The following is a 17,909-nucleotide window of genomic DNA, read 5'->3' as shown; positions in this document are numbered from 1 at the left end:
GTGGAGGAACAAGTGAACTAAACTGTCTACCTCCAAATGTTGTAGATATTAAATATTTTTTTAAATACTACTGTACTTTGTAATACTACTTCTCCAACATAGGATACTGGGCACATAGTCAGACCAGGAGGTGATGGGGGTTTTTAGCATAAAACTAAAGGGTTGGCTACACTATAGTGACCTGAGATCATAAGCAAAATCCGGAAGCGGTCCCATGAATCCTAAGCACTCCCCGCTATGCTGCACACGACTTACTCATTTTTGTCAATTCCCTATACATGCTGGATCCATTCTCTATCATAGTCCAGACTAAAATAGACTAATTTATAATGCACTTATTACTTGCAAACTGAAACAAGAGTACGATTTTATCTAAATTATAAATGCAAACGTCAGCCGGGTCACTGGAACCAAATTATTACCAAATGACCCAGACAAAATATTATTTTCTCTACATGGTAGGCAAACTATTAGGCACTGACTTCTAGACAAAACATTATATACTGAATTTCCAATAAATGTGTGCATTACAACGTAGTCTATTCTGCGTCTGAGAGAGGAACAGAATTTCTAATGCAGTTTTCACTGCCGGCCGATTCAGAAAATTGACAGGAAGTTCCACAAGCTTCTAGGAATTCTCTACATGCAGTCGTTTAACATTTCAACATTTCCATCTGGACATTAAAAAAAAGTTTCTTTTCAAAATATTATTATTGGGTTATTTATTTAATTATTTAGATTGACTTATGGTAAAATAAATCTATTCAGTATAGATATCAAATATCACGGGCAACATTTTTTTATTTTAACGGTTTTTCACCTTTTTAGATGGAAGTGTTGAAGTATGTATTTCTAAGCAGAGAATGCAGTGCAATCTTCACTGCAGAATGCCTGATTTTAATATGTCTACTTCCCACTGTCTATTCTATGAGATGGATACTGATCTCTCTGCATGCCACATGCTTTTCCTGCCCATGTGTCTAGCAGCGATGATCTCTGCAAGGCTCAATGATCAGCCTTGGGGTGCTAAAAGACTTAGGCAGGCAGGCAGAACCTACTTGTTACATGGACAGACACACAGACCACAGAATTTTCCTAGGTCCGTCAAATTCTTTTCTGCTTCTTTCATGTCCTTATTGATTTGCTCCATCCCTTCCTCGATGCGTTCCAGTTGTTCTGATTAAATACAAGCATTATATCCCCACAGAATGAAGCAGATGGAAAAGGACAAAGAAGAAAGACAAAACTTCAGACATTCACTGTGACAAAAACTGGACACCACAGAGCATAGTCGGTACCCAGTACCTACTTGTTACAAGGACATATGAAAAGGCCACAGCATTTCCCTAAATCTTTTAAATTTTTCTCGGCCTCCTTCATGTCTTGGTTGATATGGTTCATGCCATCTTCGACACGATCAAGTTGTTCTGGTCAGGACAAAGGGATGACAGTGTGGAATGAAATTTTATTTGTCTTAAACAGAACATGAGAAAGGACTATGAAAACGGAGCTGTAAAGGTATTTCAATGCATTTCAGGGATAGATGCATTGAGTGGATGTTGATCATTTGGGGATTTTAATGATTTTTTTTTAAAATTTAAAATGGAATAAAGTAACAATAAAATGAACGTGATCAGAGTTTTGTTTATCGGACAATCATGTAATGATATGGGACACCTCGGTTACGGTTAGTGAAGGCTCAAGACATTTTCTATGGACAAAGACTTTGTGCAACATCCAGGTCAGCAAATCATTGTTACATTATCACAGATCATTGTCATGACACAAACCAATGAACAGAGAGCTTCTTAAAAAAAGAAAGGCGTTAGCGTAGTCAGGCAACAAATACAGACCATAATTCATTGCTGCGAAATGCACTAGCAAAATGGAAACACGTGTTCATATAGATACATAGATCTGAATATTTTTAAGCACAGATACATGATAAGCTACACAAATGCCTACAAAGATCATAGCCTCGAAGCCAGATAATACACTCAGACACTGGATGGCGCTACATATTAAGCACTGGTTATGCATGTATCACACAAGGGTGTCATGTGGATGTCCATATTATTGGCGGTGCTTTGACTTAACCCAACCCGAGGTAAGGTTTCACTTATTCTTTTTGTTGGGTTCCAATCCAGTTTTTGTCAGAAAAACAAAAAACTACAAAATCAGGTCTCAGCAAGCCCTGGGGTCATATAAAAAACACAGGATAAAAGGTTTGTATTCTGAGATGCAGCGTCCTAGTCCTAAATCCTAAATGTATGTTCTTGGTTCATGGGGCCAAGTTCCTGCAAAGTTATCTAGCCTAGCCTTTTCAATCAAGAAAACGTGGCAGGGGCTGGCAGAAGAAGCAGGAGAAGCAATTGAGCACAGAGTGGTTTAGGCCCACCCTCAGTGCACTTAACTGCTCATTTGCACATGGATTAAAAGTACTCTACTTTTTCTCCAGAATGAAGCAACGGATCACTAAGTGACAGGTATCATTACATTTAGCTAAGCTAGTCCTACAAGGCATTGTGTCTGGTTTAGCAGTGAATTTCCTGGTGACGGACTCCTTTTTATTCAGTTTTAATCGCCATTTGGGGTCAAGAAGACTGGATTCTGCCTCATGTAGCTCTTTGCCTTCCCCAACTGGGGAAACTGATTTCTAAAGGTACCCATACACATTAGTCTAAAGTTGATCAAAATCGATGATTTCAACCAAAATTAACGTTCGTCGGCTGAAATGACAGACTATTATCGTTTGAAAAGAAGTCGGCCATGTTTAATATTTTCGGCCAATAGTTGGACTAAAGATCTTTTATTCAGAAAAAAGATTATTTGTGAATGAAACATGTTTTTTTGAAAGAATATTCCCAGAAAGATCTTTCATCCATTGCCCGGTTTCACGGAACACATATGAGCAGTTTAAACAACTGTAATGGCCGATATGGATTAAATTATTAAGGCCGTATCTGCGAAACGATTGTTCACTTTGTTTGTTCAACTGCTATTTGACCATCATCCATCCAATGTATATGGTTACCTTAAAGGGGTTATCCAATGTATAAAACATGCTCCCCAATGCCCAGGTCCCTCATATAGATTATACCTACCCCGCTCCCCGACACCCGCCTAGCTCGTGCTCCCTGCATGGCTGCCGCTGCATCTCACCGTTGTGCGGTTTAAAACATCTGGCGATGGGGGGGGGCAGCCAATAGCAGGTCGTGACGGGGGTATGCCTCCGTAACATCACGGGGAGATGTAGCGGCAGCCGTGCAGGGAGCAGGAGCTAGGCGGGTGCTGAGGAGCGGGGTAAGTATAATCTATATGAGGAGCCCGGACATTGGGCAGCATGTTTTACATGTTGGATAACCCCTTTAAGAGTTGCTCCTTTAGATTTTCATCCATATTCTCTCTCCTCTTCTGGTGAAACTTAATATATTTGACATTGTCTCAACCATATGTAACTATGTAATTATAAATTTTTATTTTAGAATTCTAACTTTTTAGTCACCTACTGTGCAATTTAGTAAGTAAAGTAAAATACGTTATATAATTTAAAATGGAAAACTATTTTATTTTATTTTTAAAGCACAAAACTGTCTAGCTGCCACTGAGGGAAGGACAGACAGTCGGTTATAATGCCACATTACATGGCAACTCAGGGTCTTGATGTTTGATCACATTTCAAAATACCAGAACAATAAATTCCTTTTTGGCATGCTGGGCTCTGGTAACACTGGTAGATGTAGCAGAATTGAACGCAGTACTGGGCTCGTCACATGTCAAAGTTTTAGCCTCATTTTACATCATCTTTTGACCTCAACATAAAAAAATAAGTGAATAAATCCAGTTTTCTATTCATATATTAATCATCCTGGTCCAAAGTCCAGATTTTGGGCTCCTGCAACACTATAAAGAGAATTATCAGAATTTAGCTGAACCTCACTAGGAGTTAGCCAAATCATAATATTGTAATATGGCAAAATATTGCTTTATCCTATGGGATAATGGATATTTGTAGTATATCTGAGACACATATATTTGTAGTCATCTTTGTTATCCCTGTTTCTAGTGATTCTTTATTTCTTGTCCATTGCTCATAGAATTATTTAGAAGTGGAATTTATGTTATAAAGAGGAAATGTTACACAATGTGGTTCCGAGTGGGTTAAAAAAGAAGCGATACTTACCCTCATCAATCCCCTGCCTTTCCGATGGGCACCGATGTTCCTGCTGCTCTTCACCTTGTGGTTCTGGCTACGCACAAAGGAAATGGCAGGAGATGGATGCTTAGTAGCGTTGAGCGAACTTGTGTTTTAAGTTCGGCATCTAAAGTTCGGGTTATCGAAGAATCCCGTTATAGATTCCGCTACCACGGACCATAACGGAATTTAGAATCCATAACGGGATTCTTCGATAACCCGAACTTTAGACGCCGAACTTAAAACACAAGTTCACTCAACACTAATGCTTAGCCAATCAGTGGCTGAAGTGGTCTCTGCTATGGCCAGAGATTGGCTGAGCAGGTATCACCGTGCATTTCCTGTGTGGCGAATCATCACCCGGAAGTGGAGAGGAGCGGGAACCATATATAAACAAAATGTAATCCTGCTAGATAACCCACATTCCTAGGCTTGAAGTATGTAGACTTAGACCTAAGTATATTAGATATTTAAGAAATGTATTAGAAATGACCACTCATGATCAGACAATGTAGGCAGTGACAGGACCGAACATTTTAGCGCCAGAAACAAAGGTACAAAATCACGTTGTGGCCACCATGTTATTCGAGTAGATACATAATTTGAAGTTGGTGATAACTTGTATCTTCAGTAACATCTTGCATTATTCTTTGTTGGAAACAGAAAGGCTATTAATATATATACAGTGGGGAAAATAAGTATTTGATACACTGGTGATTTTGCAAGTTTTCCCACCTACAAAGAATGGAGAGGTCTGTAATTTTTTTTCGTAGGTACACTTCAACTGTGAGAGGCAGAATCTAAAAAAAAAAATCTAGAAAATCACATTGTATGACTTGTAAATAATTAATTAGCGTTTTAGGCTACTCTCACACTCCTGCAGAAGTGCGTAAGCGAAACCCGGGTCAGGCGATACTGGTGTGTGCGCACTTTCATGATTTTATATGCTTTTAACAAGAAGCTGTTTGTAAGTATAATAAACTTTTCTACTATACGGTGGAAGTCTGTGCTCTATTATGGCTGGGATTCCTTGATTACCTACAGGAGTGTCAGATAGAGGAGAGTTTCCTAGGCGTCGAGCTTGAAGGTCTTTACCCGTGTCACCAATTAACCTATCGTGAAAGGAGGAGATGTAGATAGCAGCGCGGTCCCCCACTTTGATGAATTGTCTGATTTTACCCACATCACATTGAGGATCTACAGCGCAAAAATACAGCTACGTATCTTAGTGACTAATTTTCTACTGTGTACTTTCACACTCATGGATGGATCCGTACAGATAATACAACGGTCTGCATCCGTTCAGAATGGATCATTTTGTATTATCTTTAACATAGCCAAGACGGATCCGTCTTGAACACCATTGAAAGTCAATGGAGGACGGATCCGTTTTCTAATGTGCCAGATTGTGTCAGAGAAAACGGATCCGTCCCCATTGACTTACGTTGTGTGCCAGGACGGTTCCGTTTGGCTCAGTTTCATCAGACGGACACCAAAACGCTGCAAGAAGTGTTTTGGTGTCCGTCTCCAAAAGGAATGGAGACTGAACTGAGGCAAACTGATGCATTCTGAGCGGATCCTTTTCCATTTAAAATGCATTAGGGGCAAACTGATCAGTTGTGGACTGCTTGTGAGAGCCCTGAACAGATCTCACAAACGGAAAGCCAAACACCAGTGTGAAAGTAGCCTTATTGCATTAAATAAGTATTTGATAAAATAGAAAAAGAGAACTTAATATTTGGTACATAAACCTTTGTTTGCAATTACAGAGGTCAGATGTTTCCTGTAGTTCTTGACCAAGTTTGCACACACTGCAGCAGGGATTTTGGCCCACTCCTCCACACAGATCTTCTCCAGATCTTTCAGGTTTCGGGGCTGTCGCTGGGCTACATCGAGTTACATTTCAGCTCCCTCCAAATATTCTCGATTGGGTTTAGGTCTGGAGACTGGGCCACTCCAGGACCCTGAAATGCTTCTTACAGAGCCACTCCTTAGTTGCCCTGGCTGTGTGTTTCGGGTCATTGTCATGCTGGAAGACCCAGCCACAGCCCATCTTCAGTGTTCTTACTGAGGGAAGGAGGTTGTTGGCCAAAATCTCACAATGCATGGCCCCATACATCCCCCCTTCAATACGGTGCAGTCGTCCTGTCTCCTTTGCAGAAAAGCACCCTCAAAGTATAATGTTTCCACCCCCAGGCTTCACGGTTGGGACAGTGTTCTTGAGGTTGTACTCACCCTTCTTCTTCCTCCAAACATGGCAAGTGGAGTTGATACCAGTAAGTTCTATTTGGTCTCATCTGACCACTTGACCTTCTCCCATGGCTCCTCTGGATCATCCAGATGTTCAATGGTGAACTTCAAATGGGCCTGTACTGGCGTGAGCAGGGGGACCTTGCGTGCCCTGCAGGATTTTAATCCATGACAGCGTAGTGTGTTTGTTAAAGGGAATATTAATTATTAATATTTTGAGTTAATATTAATAATTAATATTAATAAATAGGCGTTAAGTCGTCTATCGTTGACTCTACCTATTTATTCTTTATTCTACCTGTTACTCTAACTCTTTCCTGAACTGCGCGTGCTAACTTATGGCGGCGACAAACGACTATAAACTGTATTAGAACAATAAAGTATTTATTAAACCAATAACACGTCTACAGCCAATTACTTACGCTATATATACATATATTTATATCAATGGTTATATAAATATATATATATATATATATATATATACATATAGACGCACACGTTACAACACTAATCCAGAAGATAGCCGGCACTAGGACCCACAGCGCACCCGCACGGGGAGGACACAGGACCACAGCGTAATGAAGTAAATCCTAGCGAGTGCTTGTGATAGTCTTCAAGGCTTTATTGCTTTATTTCATATCCAATTAATACATATAACATGGACGCATTTTGGCCCGTCCAGTCTTCGTCAGCATGAATACATAAAATAAATCTACATCCTTATATAACGTTTCAATTCACATGTTCAATGACTTCAGACGCCTATCTAGATGAATTGAACCGCTATATAAGGATGTAGATTTATTTTATGTATTTATGCTGACGAAGGCTGGACGGGCCAAAACGCGTCCATGTTATATGTATTAATTGGATATGAAATAAAGCAATAAAGCCTTGAAGACTATCACAAGCACTCGCTAGGATTTACTTCATTACATGGTACAACACTAACAGCACTCTAATAATACTAACTACACAAACACAACACAGTCTACACCCTAAAATCTATCTAATTATACAGTCACACACACTATAGCAGCACTCTCCCAAACCTAACTAAACGCTGACCCTACAGGGTAGAAAGGGTTAAATGCAATGGCAATACAGGGGTAGCTGTGGGATACAGAGATATATGGCTATGGAGACAATGTAGGGGTTAACTGTAAGGACACTGCAGGGGTAAATACAGGAACCCGGGTATTGCAGTGGTTAATGGGATATAAGGAAAGGGTTAATAAATATGGGAACACTACAGGGATACAGGGGTTAATGATACTCAGCCAATGTTCATAGTCTCTGTTTCTGGAGGGGCTGCTCGGCTCAACTCATGTCCACTCCTCCATGTGTGAAGTCCTTCCTTTGTTTGTGGTGATAAGCCCAAAAGAGAGAGAGAAAGAGACACCCTTTGTCCTGGCTTGGGCTAATATAAGCCCAAAGCAGCCCACCTCCTCCCTCCTGAACCTAAGGCGCAGGGATATGACATCATTGTCTGCGTGTGATGGAATGCATGCACTCAGACTGTAACAGATAACTGCCAGTTGGCCCCCTGAGGCTAGCCCAGGATCTGTACAGACAAGGAAATCAAAGGAATTCCTGCCCAAGGTGTAAATGAGAGCATCCCCCCAGATACACCACGGCACCACATACACAAACAATCCCTAAACAGAAGGTGGGGGAGAGCATAATAACTAGGCTGATATATATATATATATATACCCAATATATGCACTTCCCTCTACAGTGTTACTAATGGTAATCTTTGAGACTGTGATCCCAGCTCTCTTCAGGTCATTGACCAGGATTTCCCGTGTTTCTCTGGGCTGATTTCTGACCTCTCTCAGGATCATGCTTACCCCACGAGGCGAGATCTTGCATGGAGCCCCAGACCGAGGAAGATTGACAGTCATCTTGTGTTTCTTCCATTTTCGAATAATTGCGCGAACAGTTGTAGCCTTCTCACCAAGCTGCTCCCCTATTGTCCTGTAGCCCATCCCAGCCTTGTGCAGGTCTACAAATTTGCCCCTGGTGTCCTTAGACAGCTCTTTGGTCTTGGCCATGGTGGAGAGGTTCCAACAGGTTTAATTAATACAGGTAATGAGTGCAGAGTAGGAGGGCTTCTTGCAGAAATACTAACAGGTCAGTGAGAGCCAGAATTCTTGCTGGTTGGTAGGTGATCAAATACTTATTTCATGCAATAAAATGCAATTGAATTATTTTAAAAACCTACAACGTAATTTTCTGGATTTTTTTTAGATTCTGTCTCTCACAGTTGAAGTGTACCTATGATAAAAATTACAGACCTCTCCATTCTTTTTAGGTGGGAAAACTTGCAAAATCACCAGTGTATCAAATACTTATTTTCCCCACTGTAAATGATATTTTAGGGCATCTATAGGTATTTATGAAAAACCCTTACCATGGAGGCACGTCAGAATATGACTTGGTTTTGTGATATATTCTACAGGCGTTTTCCTTTGTCTCTCTTAGCAGGTATAAATTACATGGCGGACAACTGACTAGACCTAGACATAAATGGAGTATGGTGTATATGATATGTTCCATATGAAATGTAAGAATGTACCCGATTATGCACATATATGGACAAACAAGTTCTTAACTTGTGTTATGGGACAGTGAAATAAGTTTTAGGGCCAGGTACTGACTATGCCGTAGTGAATTCCATTTTAGAGAGATTCTGTAGACTTTTCATAGCCATGTCAACAGTTAGATTATTACAGCTTTATGCATAGACAAGTATAGTCAATATATCCAGGTGAAAACTTGTGAAAACTTGACATAAAGCTACCACTCGGGCATAGGTTTGCACATTCCATTCTCTATAGGTATGTGCCCAGAATTTTTTTTTTCTTTGGAGACCGGATGGATGGATGTAGCAGTTTTGATCAGACGTAGCACAATTTTTAAATCTTTTATATCATCTTCATGTATTATATATGTGCTATCCTGCTGCTTTTCCAATGTGCATCACTTCAGTGTGCCTGGGCAAATTGTGTATACCTCCTGTGCACGCCTATGCCCTAGGGTCAATACTTCCTTGTAAGTTAGATACTATATAACTGAGTCTCCAGAAAGCTGTATTTTAGGAGAAAAGAAGAAAAGTCCATTTAATAGGGTTTGTCTAGATGTTAACAAAACTAGAACAGCTGGAAAATGCAGTGACTTAAATTGTGTTCCAATTCTTAAATTTCAATAAGAAAATGTAGTAAAAGGTCCTCACTGCCGCAGTCCAATATAAAAAAAAAAATCTGAAATTTGCATTACTGCTGACAACTGGATTTCATGCTGAAAGGGTTTTCCCACTACAATATGTGATGGCATATGATTAGAACAGGGCAGAGGTGGGGTTCTTGCTGTTACCTAGCCTCAGAAATACAAATACCCCTAGTATATATTACCATTAATTAATTTACCTGTTCAGTAATGGAATATTAATGCATCAGATATAGAGTTGCCACGAGTTTCCCCTTGGCACTAATTATTCAATGAAATTGAATTGTATAGTGCCACCTGCTGGTTGCTCCTTCTCTAATTTATCTGTCCAACCCTGAGGTGGACGCACATGCTCGGTTCCATCCTTCAATTGCCACCAGATGTATCAGACAGGACATATTCCCTGAGAAAGAGCATGCTCCCTGAGCTGCCAGCCATTAAATAAATCTAGCAGAGCAATTGAAACAATGAATGGTGAGATCGTTGGATCCAGCATTGTTAAAAGAAGGTTGTCATCGACTATACGATCGATGATTTTCATTTTTTACATTCATTATAAATAGATGAATGGCCACAATTCTGTGAATATCTTATTCCAAAACTTTGGGGATAAATATGGAGCTAGTGCCCTCCTTTGAGGCCATTACTCCACTCTTGTTGGAAGATTTTACATGACTCTTGAGAACCATATTAATGGCACTAATGGTGGGCAATAAGACTTAGCTCTAAGTTGTTGTTCCTATTGTCTTTCAATGGCTTTGAGGGTGTTAAAGTGGATCTCCTAAATATACCCCCTGTGTAAGGTCCATTCTCCTATTAGCCAAAGCAGCATCAAAATATTGATGTCCCTTTACTGTTGGTCAAACATATGGCCTCTGTGCCTGTGTATCAACTCCATGCTGTGATGTGGACCCATTGACTTGAATGGGTCCGCGATCCGCAACATACGGCAAAAGATAGGACACAGATCAGAAGCCTACGGAAACACTCGGAAGCCCTTCCATGGGCTTCCAGGTCCGTGCCTCCACACTGCAAAAGATAGTTTATCTTTTGCCGTATGTTACAGATCTTAGACCCATTCAAGTCAATTGGCCCGCACCTCAGCACGGGTACGAAGGCCATATGTTCGTGTGAATGGGGCCTTAAGGGATCCAAGTAATATTCAGTATGAGTTACTACAGGTACAGTTCCTCTGTGCTCCTATTCTAGTTTTAACTCCTGGATGAGGAGCTGAATTTACAATGCCTCATGGGCTCCGATTGGGGGAAAGGAACACTAGAGGCTTATATCCATATTAGAACGGTACAGCAGATTGCTCTTGTTGAAGTCGACCTGGCATCAGCTGGTTTGGAGAATTTTTGATTTTAAGAAGCTGCACTGGCTGTAGAAGGAAAGCCATTAAGACAACTGCAAAACATCTAGGGGGACATTTATCATTTGCGGGTGTTTTTGTGTCAGTTTTAAGTCTGTCGTTGCTTTGTGTGTCTGCACCAAATTAATGAAATGGCGCACCTTCATAATATAATTGGTTTGAGTTTAATGTGGCTTACTCCTATATGTGTTAAAGTACACCAGGGGGTCGCCTGGTGTGGAGTTGCAACTTTTTGGTGACTTTTGCAAAAGTCTCACATTGCAAATGTGCCATAATCCAGGTCTAATCTCACTTTGCAAAAGTGGTGAGAAATACCAAATGTTGTAAAATTTGACCAAATGTTGCAACTTTTTTAGACCACAAAACAGAGGTATCTGATTTGATAAATGTCCCCCCTAAAGCATAAATATCAGAAATTACAATTACTATACATTAAGAAATAACAGTTAATGATGGAGCTTAATTTACAGCCTTGTTGCAAATGACTCCTGACAGTTACATTTGTGGCTCATGTTTTATTACCTTCACCTCCAAGGACGAGGTTGTTTGTATATTACATGGTTAATTATTCATGTTAACGCGCTAATGATCATTAACTATCAAGGCAGATTGAAAGGTCTGAAACCACAGCGATGGTTAAAATGAATGTAATCTTCCGATTCATTTCTTAATATATATTTATATAAGTCTGAATGCTTCAAATTCCTTGACTAGTCATGAAAAGATAAGATTCTGGCTGCCAGTAGCTGCCACTAGAGGGCGCTTGAGAACTTGCTGCACACAGTTTAAAGAGGATGTGTAATCTCTCCGGACATGTCCGTTTCAGTAACTACTTGCATTCCCTATGTAATAACAATTTTGAAAGAACCTATTCTTATAACTCTATGTTTTGCCATTCTTCCGTTATTCCTTCTAGAACTTTAAGAATGAATTAGCAGCAGGTCCATCTGGGTGTTACCAGTTTCTCCCCACAGTCTGACACTGGCAGCACCAATTGGATAGTGTCAGACAGTGCATGGACACACACACCCCGACTGGTAACACTCAGACCGACCTTTATTGCAGACAGCTGGGAATTCATTCATAGACTTCTATTAGGAATAATAGAGGAATGCAGCATGGTGGCCATTTGCTTTATGGTTGTAATTTTAGATTCATTACCCATATTATGTAGATTCTTGTAGATTTTGCGATATGTTTTTGAAACATACAGGACAAGCCTGTTACCTCCCTGGAAAGGTGAATTATTCATTAGAACGGACGCTGCATAATGGGCTTTTACTTGTATTGATCAATTCATTCAGAGGCTGCAATATTTTACCCATCTCTGGAAAATCCATGGGACGTGTAACAATTATCTGCATGACTTTGTTATAAGATGCATTACTTATTAATGGTGGGAGCTGGGCTTCTGCAGATGTAAGATTTCTCAGCCTGACGGCTGATTTTATTTCCATGTGAATAATTCAGATTGCCGTTGGATCTTCCTAATGGCTGTGCATTCCAGCTCAGGATCTGAATGTACTCACCTAGAAGAAGGTAGGTAAAACAAAGCTCTGAACTGTCAATAACAGGGTAGAAAAGAGACTTGTGTACACCATGAATGGAATGCACTGATCTAAGCATTTTAGTAAAGTGTAAAACTCTCCCTTTAAGGCCTCATGCACACAACAGTATTTTTTCACGGTCCACAAAACGGGGTTCCGTTTTTCCGTGATCAGTGTCCGTTTTTTCTTCCGTGTGTCTTCCGTGATTTTTGGAGGATCATCAGACATTTTGGTGTCCGCCTGGCCGTAAACGGATCCGTCCTGACTTACAATGCAAGTCAATGGGGACGAATCCGTTTGACGTTGACACAATATGGTGCAATTGCAAACGGATCCGTCCCCCATTGACTTTCAATGTAAAGTCAGGAGTCCCTATCGGAGTTTTCTCCAATCCGATGGTATATTTTAACTTGAAGCGTCCCCATCACCATGGGAACGCCTCTATGTTAGAATATACCATCGGATTTGAGTTACATCGTGAAAACTCAGAAACGACAGTATATTCTAACACAGAGGCGTTCCCATGGTGATAGGGACGCCTTAAGTCAGAATATACTAAGAACTGTGGACATGACTGCCCCCTGCTGCCTGGCAGCATCCGATCTCTTACAGGGGGCTGTGATCCGCACAATTAACCCCTCAGGTGCCGCACCTGAGGGGTTAATTGTGCTTATCATAGCCCCCTGTAAGAGATCAGGTGCTGTCAGGCAGCAGGGGGCAGACCCCCCTCTCTCCCCAGTTTTAAATTCATTGGTGGCCAGTGCGGCCCCCCCTCCATCCCCTGTATTAAATTCATTGGTGGCCAGTGCGGCCCCTTCTCCCTCCCTCCCCTGTAATAAATTTATTGGTGGCCAGTGCGCCCCCCCGGCCCCTCCTCCCTCCCTCCCCTGCATTAAATTCATTGGTGGCCAGTGCGGCCCCCCTCTCCCCCCCCCATCATTGGTGGCAGAGGAGAGTTCCAATCGGAGTCCAAGCTTAATCACTGGGGCTCCGATCGGTAACCATGGCAACCAGGACGCTACTGCAATCCTGGCTGCCATGGTTACTTAGCAATTTTAGAAGCATTATACTTACCTGCACTGTCTGTGACCGGCCGGGCGCTCCTCCTACTGGTAAGTGAAAGGTCTGTGCGGCGCATTGCTTATAGCACAGACCTGTCACTTACCAGTAGGAGGAGCGCCCGGCCAGTCACAGACAGCGCAGGTAAGTATAATGCTTCCAAAATTGCTAAGTAACCATGGCAGCCAGGACTGCAGTAGCGTCCTGGTTGCCATGGTTACCGATCGGAGCCCCAGCGATTAAACTGGGACTCGGATCGGAACTCCCCGCTGCCACCGATGAATTTAATACATGGGAGGGAGGGAGGGAGGTAGGGGGGGGCCGCACTGGCCACCAATGAATTTAATATGAGGGAGGGGGGGCCGCACTGGCCACCAATGAATTAAAAACTGGGGAGGGAGGGGGGTCTGCCCCTACTGCCTGGCAGCACCTGATCTCTTACAGGGGGCTATGATACGCACAATTACCCCTTTAGGTGCGGCACCTGAGGGGTTAATTGTGCGGATCACAGCCCCCTGTAAGAGATCGGATGCTGCCAGGCAGCAGGGGGCAGTCATGTCCACAGTTCGTAGTATATTCTAACTTGAAGCGTCACCATCACTATGGGAACGCCTCTGTGTTAGAATATACTGTCGGATCTGAGTTTTCACGATGTGAAAACTCAGCTCTGAAAAAGCTGTATGCAGACGGATCTGCGGATCCGTCTGTGCTAAAGTAGCCTACGGACATGGATCACGGAGGCGGATGGCAATCTTGTGTGCCTCCATGTTTTTTCACGGACCCATTGACTTGAATGGGTCCGTGACCCGTTGTCCGTCAAAAAAATAGGACAGGTCATATTTTTTTGACGGACAGGAAACATGGATCACGGACACGGATGACAAACGGTGCATTTTCCGAGTTTTCAACTGACCCATTGAAAGTCAATGGGTCCGCAGAAAATCACGGAAAACGGAACAATGGACACGGATGCACACAACGGTCATGTGCATGAGGCCTAAAGAGAATGCGGGAATCATGGAAAAAAGTAAAAAGGGGAAACAAACAACAGGTCCGTCTGTGCTTGGTGGAAAAATCAAGCTCCATAATGGGAGCCCAGTTTGATCTTTGCTATGGGATGCACTCTTCTTTACGTATGTACAGTATATTAAAGAACTACCTATATGTCAATCTATATACAGTATATATATATATAATAAAAAGAAAAAATATTATGTATATACACACACGCACATATATACAGTGTGTGTGTGTGTGTATATATATATATATATATATATATATATTAATATATTTTTTTATGTAATTTATTTATTTTTGAATTTTTATTATTATTATTTTTTTTTTTTTATAATTTTCATGGAGGAGCAATCCAATGATTAAGCAGGTCCAGTAGGTAAATCATACACTCTGCAGATTCACAACCTATGTCTGCCGAGCATAGGTTCAGGAAGGATCAGTACTGGATTTACTTCTCAGAAGGTCGTAGGCAAAAATGTTGGGCTCCAATATCTCAAAATGAAAAAAAAGGGCTAAATCTGTAATTAATGTATTCATTATTGATCTACATTGTGAATATGTTATTAAATGGAGAATACTGCGAGCACTATATCCATCCGTGTCTAACCATGTCCTGAGCAGCAGGTGCACCTAACTCAAAAATCTGACCCTTGGAAAGGTAAAAGCTTCCTTATCTGACGGCCGGATGGGCTGTAGGGTAGCACTTGTGGTATATTAATCCAGTCACCCAAAATATTGTACTTGTAGACATTGGCTCATTGACAAGCATTATTATATTAGCTGAAAGAATAGTTTTATAAAGTTCTAAACAACGCTGCTATAAAGGATCTGCAAAAGCCTAAAGGTCATCCCATCTCCACCATCTAGATGCCTCCACCATACCTTTAGAATGATGCATGGCATGCACTGCTACTGCCCGTTGCACTAGCTTAGACAATTAAGAGACAGTGTGTGGATACTGTATGGCACTGATATTTGGGCACTATGAGGTAGGTTTTATGATCTTTTAATATAAAGGTTAATGTATTTTTGCCATGTTTTTTGACTATATTATTAGTTATTCCCTGCTTTGCCTCTTTAAAACCCCCACACAGCTAGCACAAGGGGTGTCTACAGATCTTGATCCATCATTGGACAAGGAAACCAACCACATTTAAGTTAGTATTATATGAGTTTTATTACAGACTGGAAACCACTTTTTATATGAGATGGAGGGATGGAAAAAAAAAGACTCACCTGTCACTGATGTCCTTGTTCTAGTGCCCTTCTCCTCCACTTCTGTTTTTGCTGGAACAAAGCTGTGGCCTGCAGTCCACATGTTTGTAACCACTGTTGTTCAATCAATGGTCTAAGTGGTGGCAGTGGTTCCTTACCGTTCCTTGGCCAGCAGCAGTGACATGCGTGTAGATGGCACTTCACACTTTCAGTCCAGCAAGGACCAGAAGCGGAGGAGAAGGAAGAAGAAAGGAAAGAAAACAAGGAAGGAGAAGAAAAAGAGAAGCAGAAACCAGAAAGCCAATGCCAGGTTAGTCTTTTTTTTACCTCTGCACCCTGACTGTCCATATGAAAAGAGATTCCCAGTCTTGGAGAACCCTGTTAACTAAAGGTTCCTCATATCTGCTGCCCTGATCTCTCTCTACAAGAATTGTCTTACATCCCTGCTCAGCTATCAAAGACCCTAAGTACATGTTAAGGAGCCTACACTTAGCACAAGTGATCTCCCCTCATGTTTCAGCATTTGCATTCTCTGCATTCTCAGATTTTTTTTTTCCAGTAGAAAGACATGAACAAATCGGAGAGCAGTAAGCTACGTTTTACAGTTCTCATTTTCCTAACAAATCGTTGCTTCCCGCATTAATATGTGTCATATGACAGCGTTGCTTGGCAGGTGAGATAATGAAAGCCATAAATTAGATGGGCAGTTACTGGAGCATAAGCAAAGCAAATGAAGCGATATAATATTAGAAATGGGATCATTACTATGTTTATGCTGACAAGTTCTAATTAATATATTTAATAAGAATCCTAATTAACCATCTGCCTTACAGTGCTTTTTGACATAAATTATACGTTTTACCTAAAGTTACTTCTTGCGACCCGGGGCTGGTCTGTACACTTTGTAACACTGAGGGACCTTTCAGACAAGAGAGCTAAAACTCCTCCATGTACCGGCTGCAAAAAATGGATGTTTTATTTTTAAACAGACCGCGTGTATGTGAACGGTATCCGTGTGTTGTCCGTTTTTTTATTGTGCACCAATTCACACTTAAACGAGTCTCGCACAAAAATCTGATCTAAATTCTGCTTTCTTTCTGTATGAACCAATGAAATTGGCCCATTGACCCATTGGACCATTGACTACCAGCGTTCGATCCTTGTGCTATCTGTTCTACAGACGCAAACATAACTGGTCTGGATGAGCTCTAAGGCCTATTTCAGAAGGTCATAATAATGTAAGAGTCCATATTATGACTTCACCAGGACCTGGCTTTGTTCTAAGAAACAAAATTTCAATCAAAAATGGGGTTCTCTGACCAGTCCCCAAAGATGTAGCCACATTACCTACTAGTCTTGTAGACATTACCAGGGTTGAATCACTTGACTAAATATAGTAGAACATACAAGGTTACTTGTCCTAAAGAAAGTTCCCCAAGTCATCCTAGAGCTAATCTGACGATAGGATGATGATTTATACACTATTCTACTACCACTAGATGGACTAAATGGAATTATATAATTATCTATATATCCAGGGTTATACCTGCAGACGAATAACACAGAATCAGAGGGAAAGACAAAAAGTTGGAGAAAGTAAGGTTAGGCACTGCAGTGGAACACATCATAATAATCCTTATATTTTTCAAAGGCAACGGTACGGTCATGACGGATACAAAACAATATACTGTAGTTCCTTTGATTGGCACCTGCCTCATTTACAGTAGGAAAACTAGTACTTATAGGATAAACATTTATAGGATACCTTGAACAGTCATTTGTAATATTAGGAGTTGATGGTAAAGTAGTCATATAAAAGGTGGCCATATACATGTGTTGGACGACCTGCTGATTTTGGACAGGACAGGCTGAACATCTAATGTGTAGGGGTGAACCAACTCTCCCCAATGGCAGATGTTGATGGAACGAAGGATTGGGCAGTTGGCCAAGCTGAGTGTTTATGTGTCTGTGGGGTGGGGTGGGGGGGGGGGGTAGTTAGTAAAAACAGTAGTTGGTT

The 17,909-nt window shown here is 41.2% G+C and overlaps 1 protein-coding gene across 1 annotated transcript in view; it reads right to left on the bottom strand.

The window, feature by feature from the left end:
• The window catches only part of SNAP25 (synaptosome associated protein 25), a 121,990-nt gene that overhangs the window by 23,744 nt on the left and 80,337 nt on the right, over positions 1-17,909 (bottom strand). The window contains exon 5 of the mRNA XM_044290826.1: positions 1,059-1,176. Coding sequence (XP_044146761.1) covers positions 1,059-1,176 — 118 coding nt within the window. The remainder of the gene's footprint in view (positions 1-1,058; positions 1,177-17,909) is intronic.

This window comes from Bufo gargarizans, chromosome 4 (genome assembly GCF_014858855.1).
Source record: "Bufo gargarizans isolate SCDJY-AF-19 chromosome 4, ASM1485885v1, whole genome shotgun sequence".
NCBI classification, from domain to species: domain Eukaryota; kingdom Metazoa; phylum Chordata; class Amphibia; order Anura; family Bufonidae; genus Bufo; species Bufo gargarizans.
The sequence above is the reverse complement of the archived record's forward strand: the minus strand, read 5'-3'. Positions and strand labels throughout refer to the sequence as shown.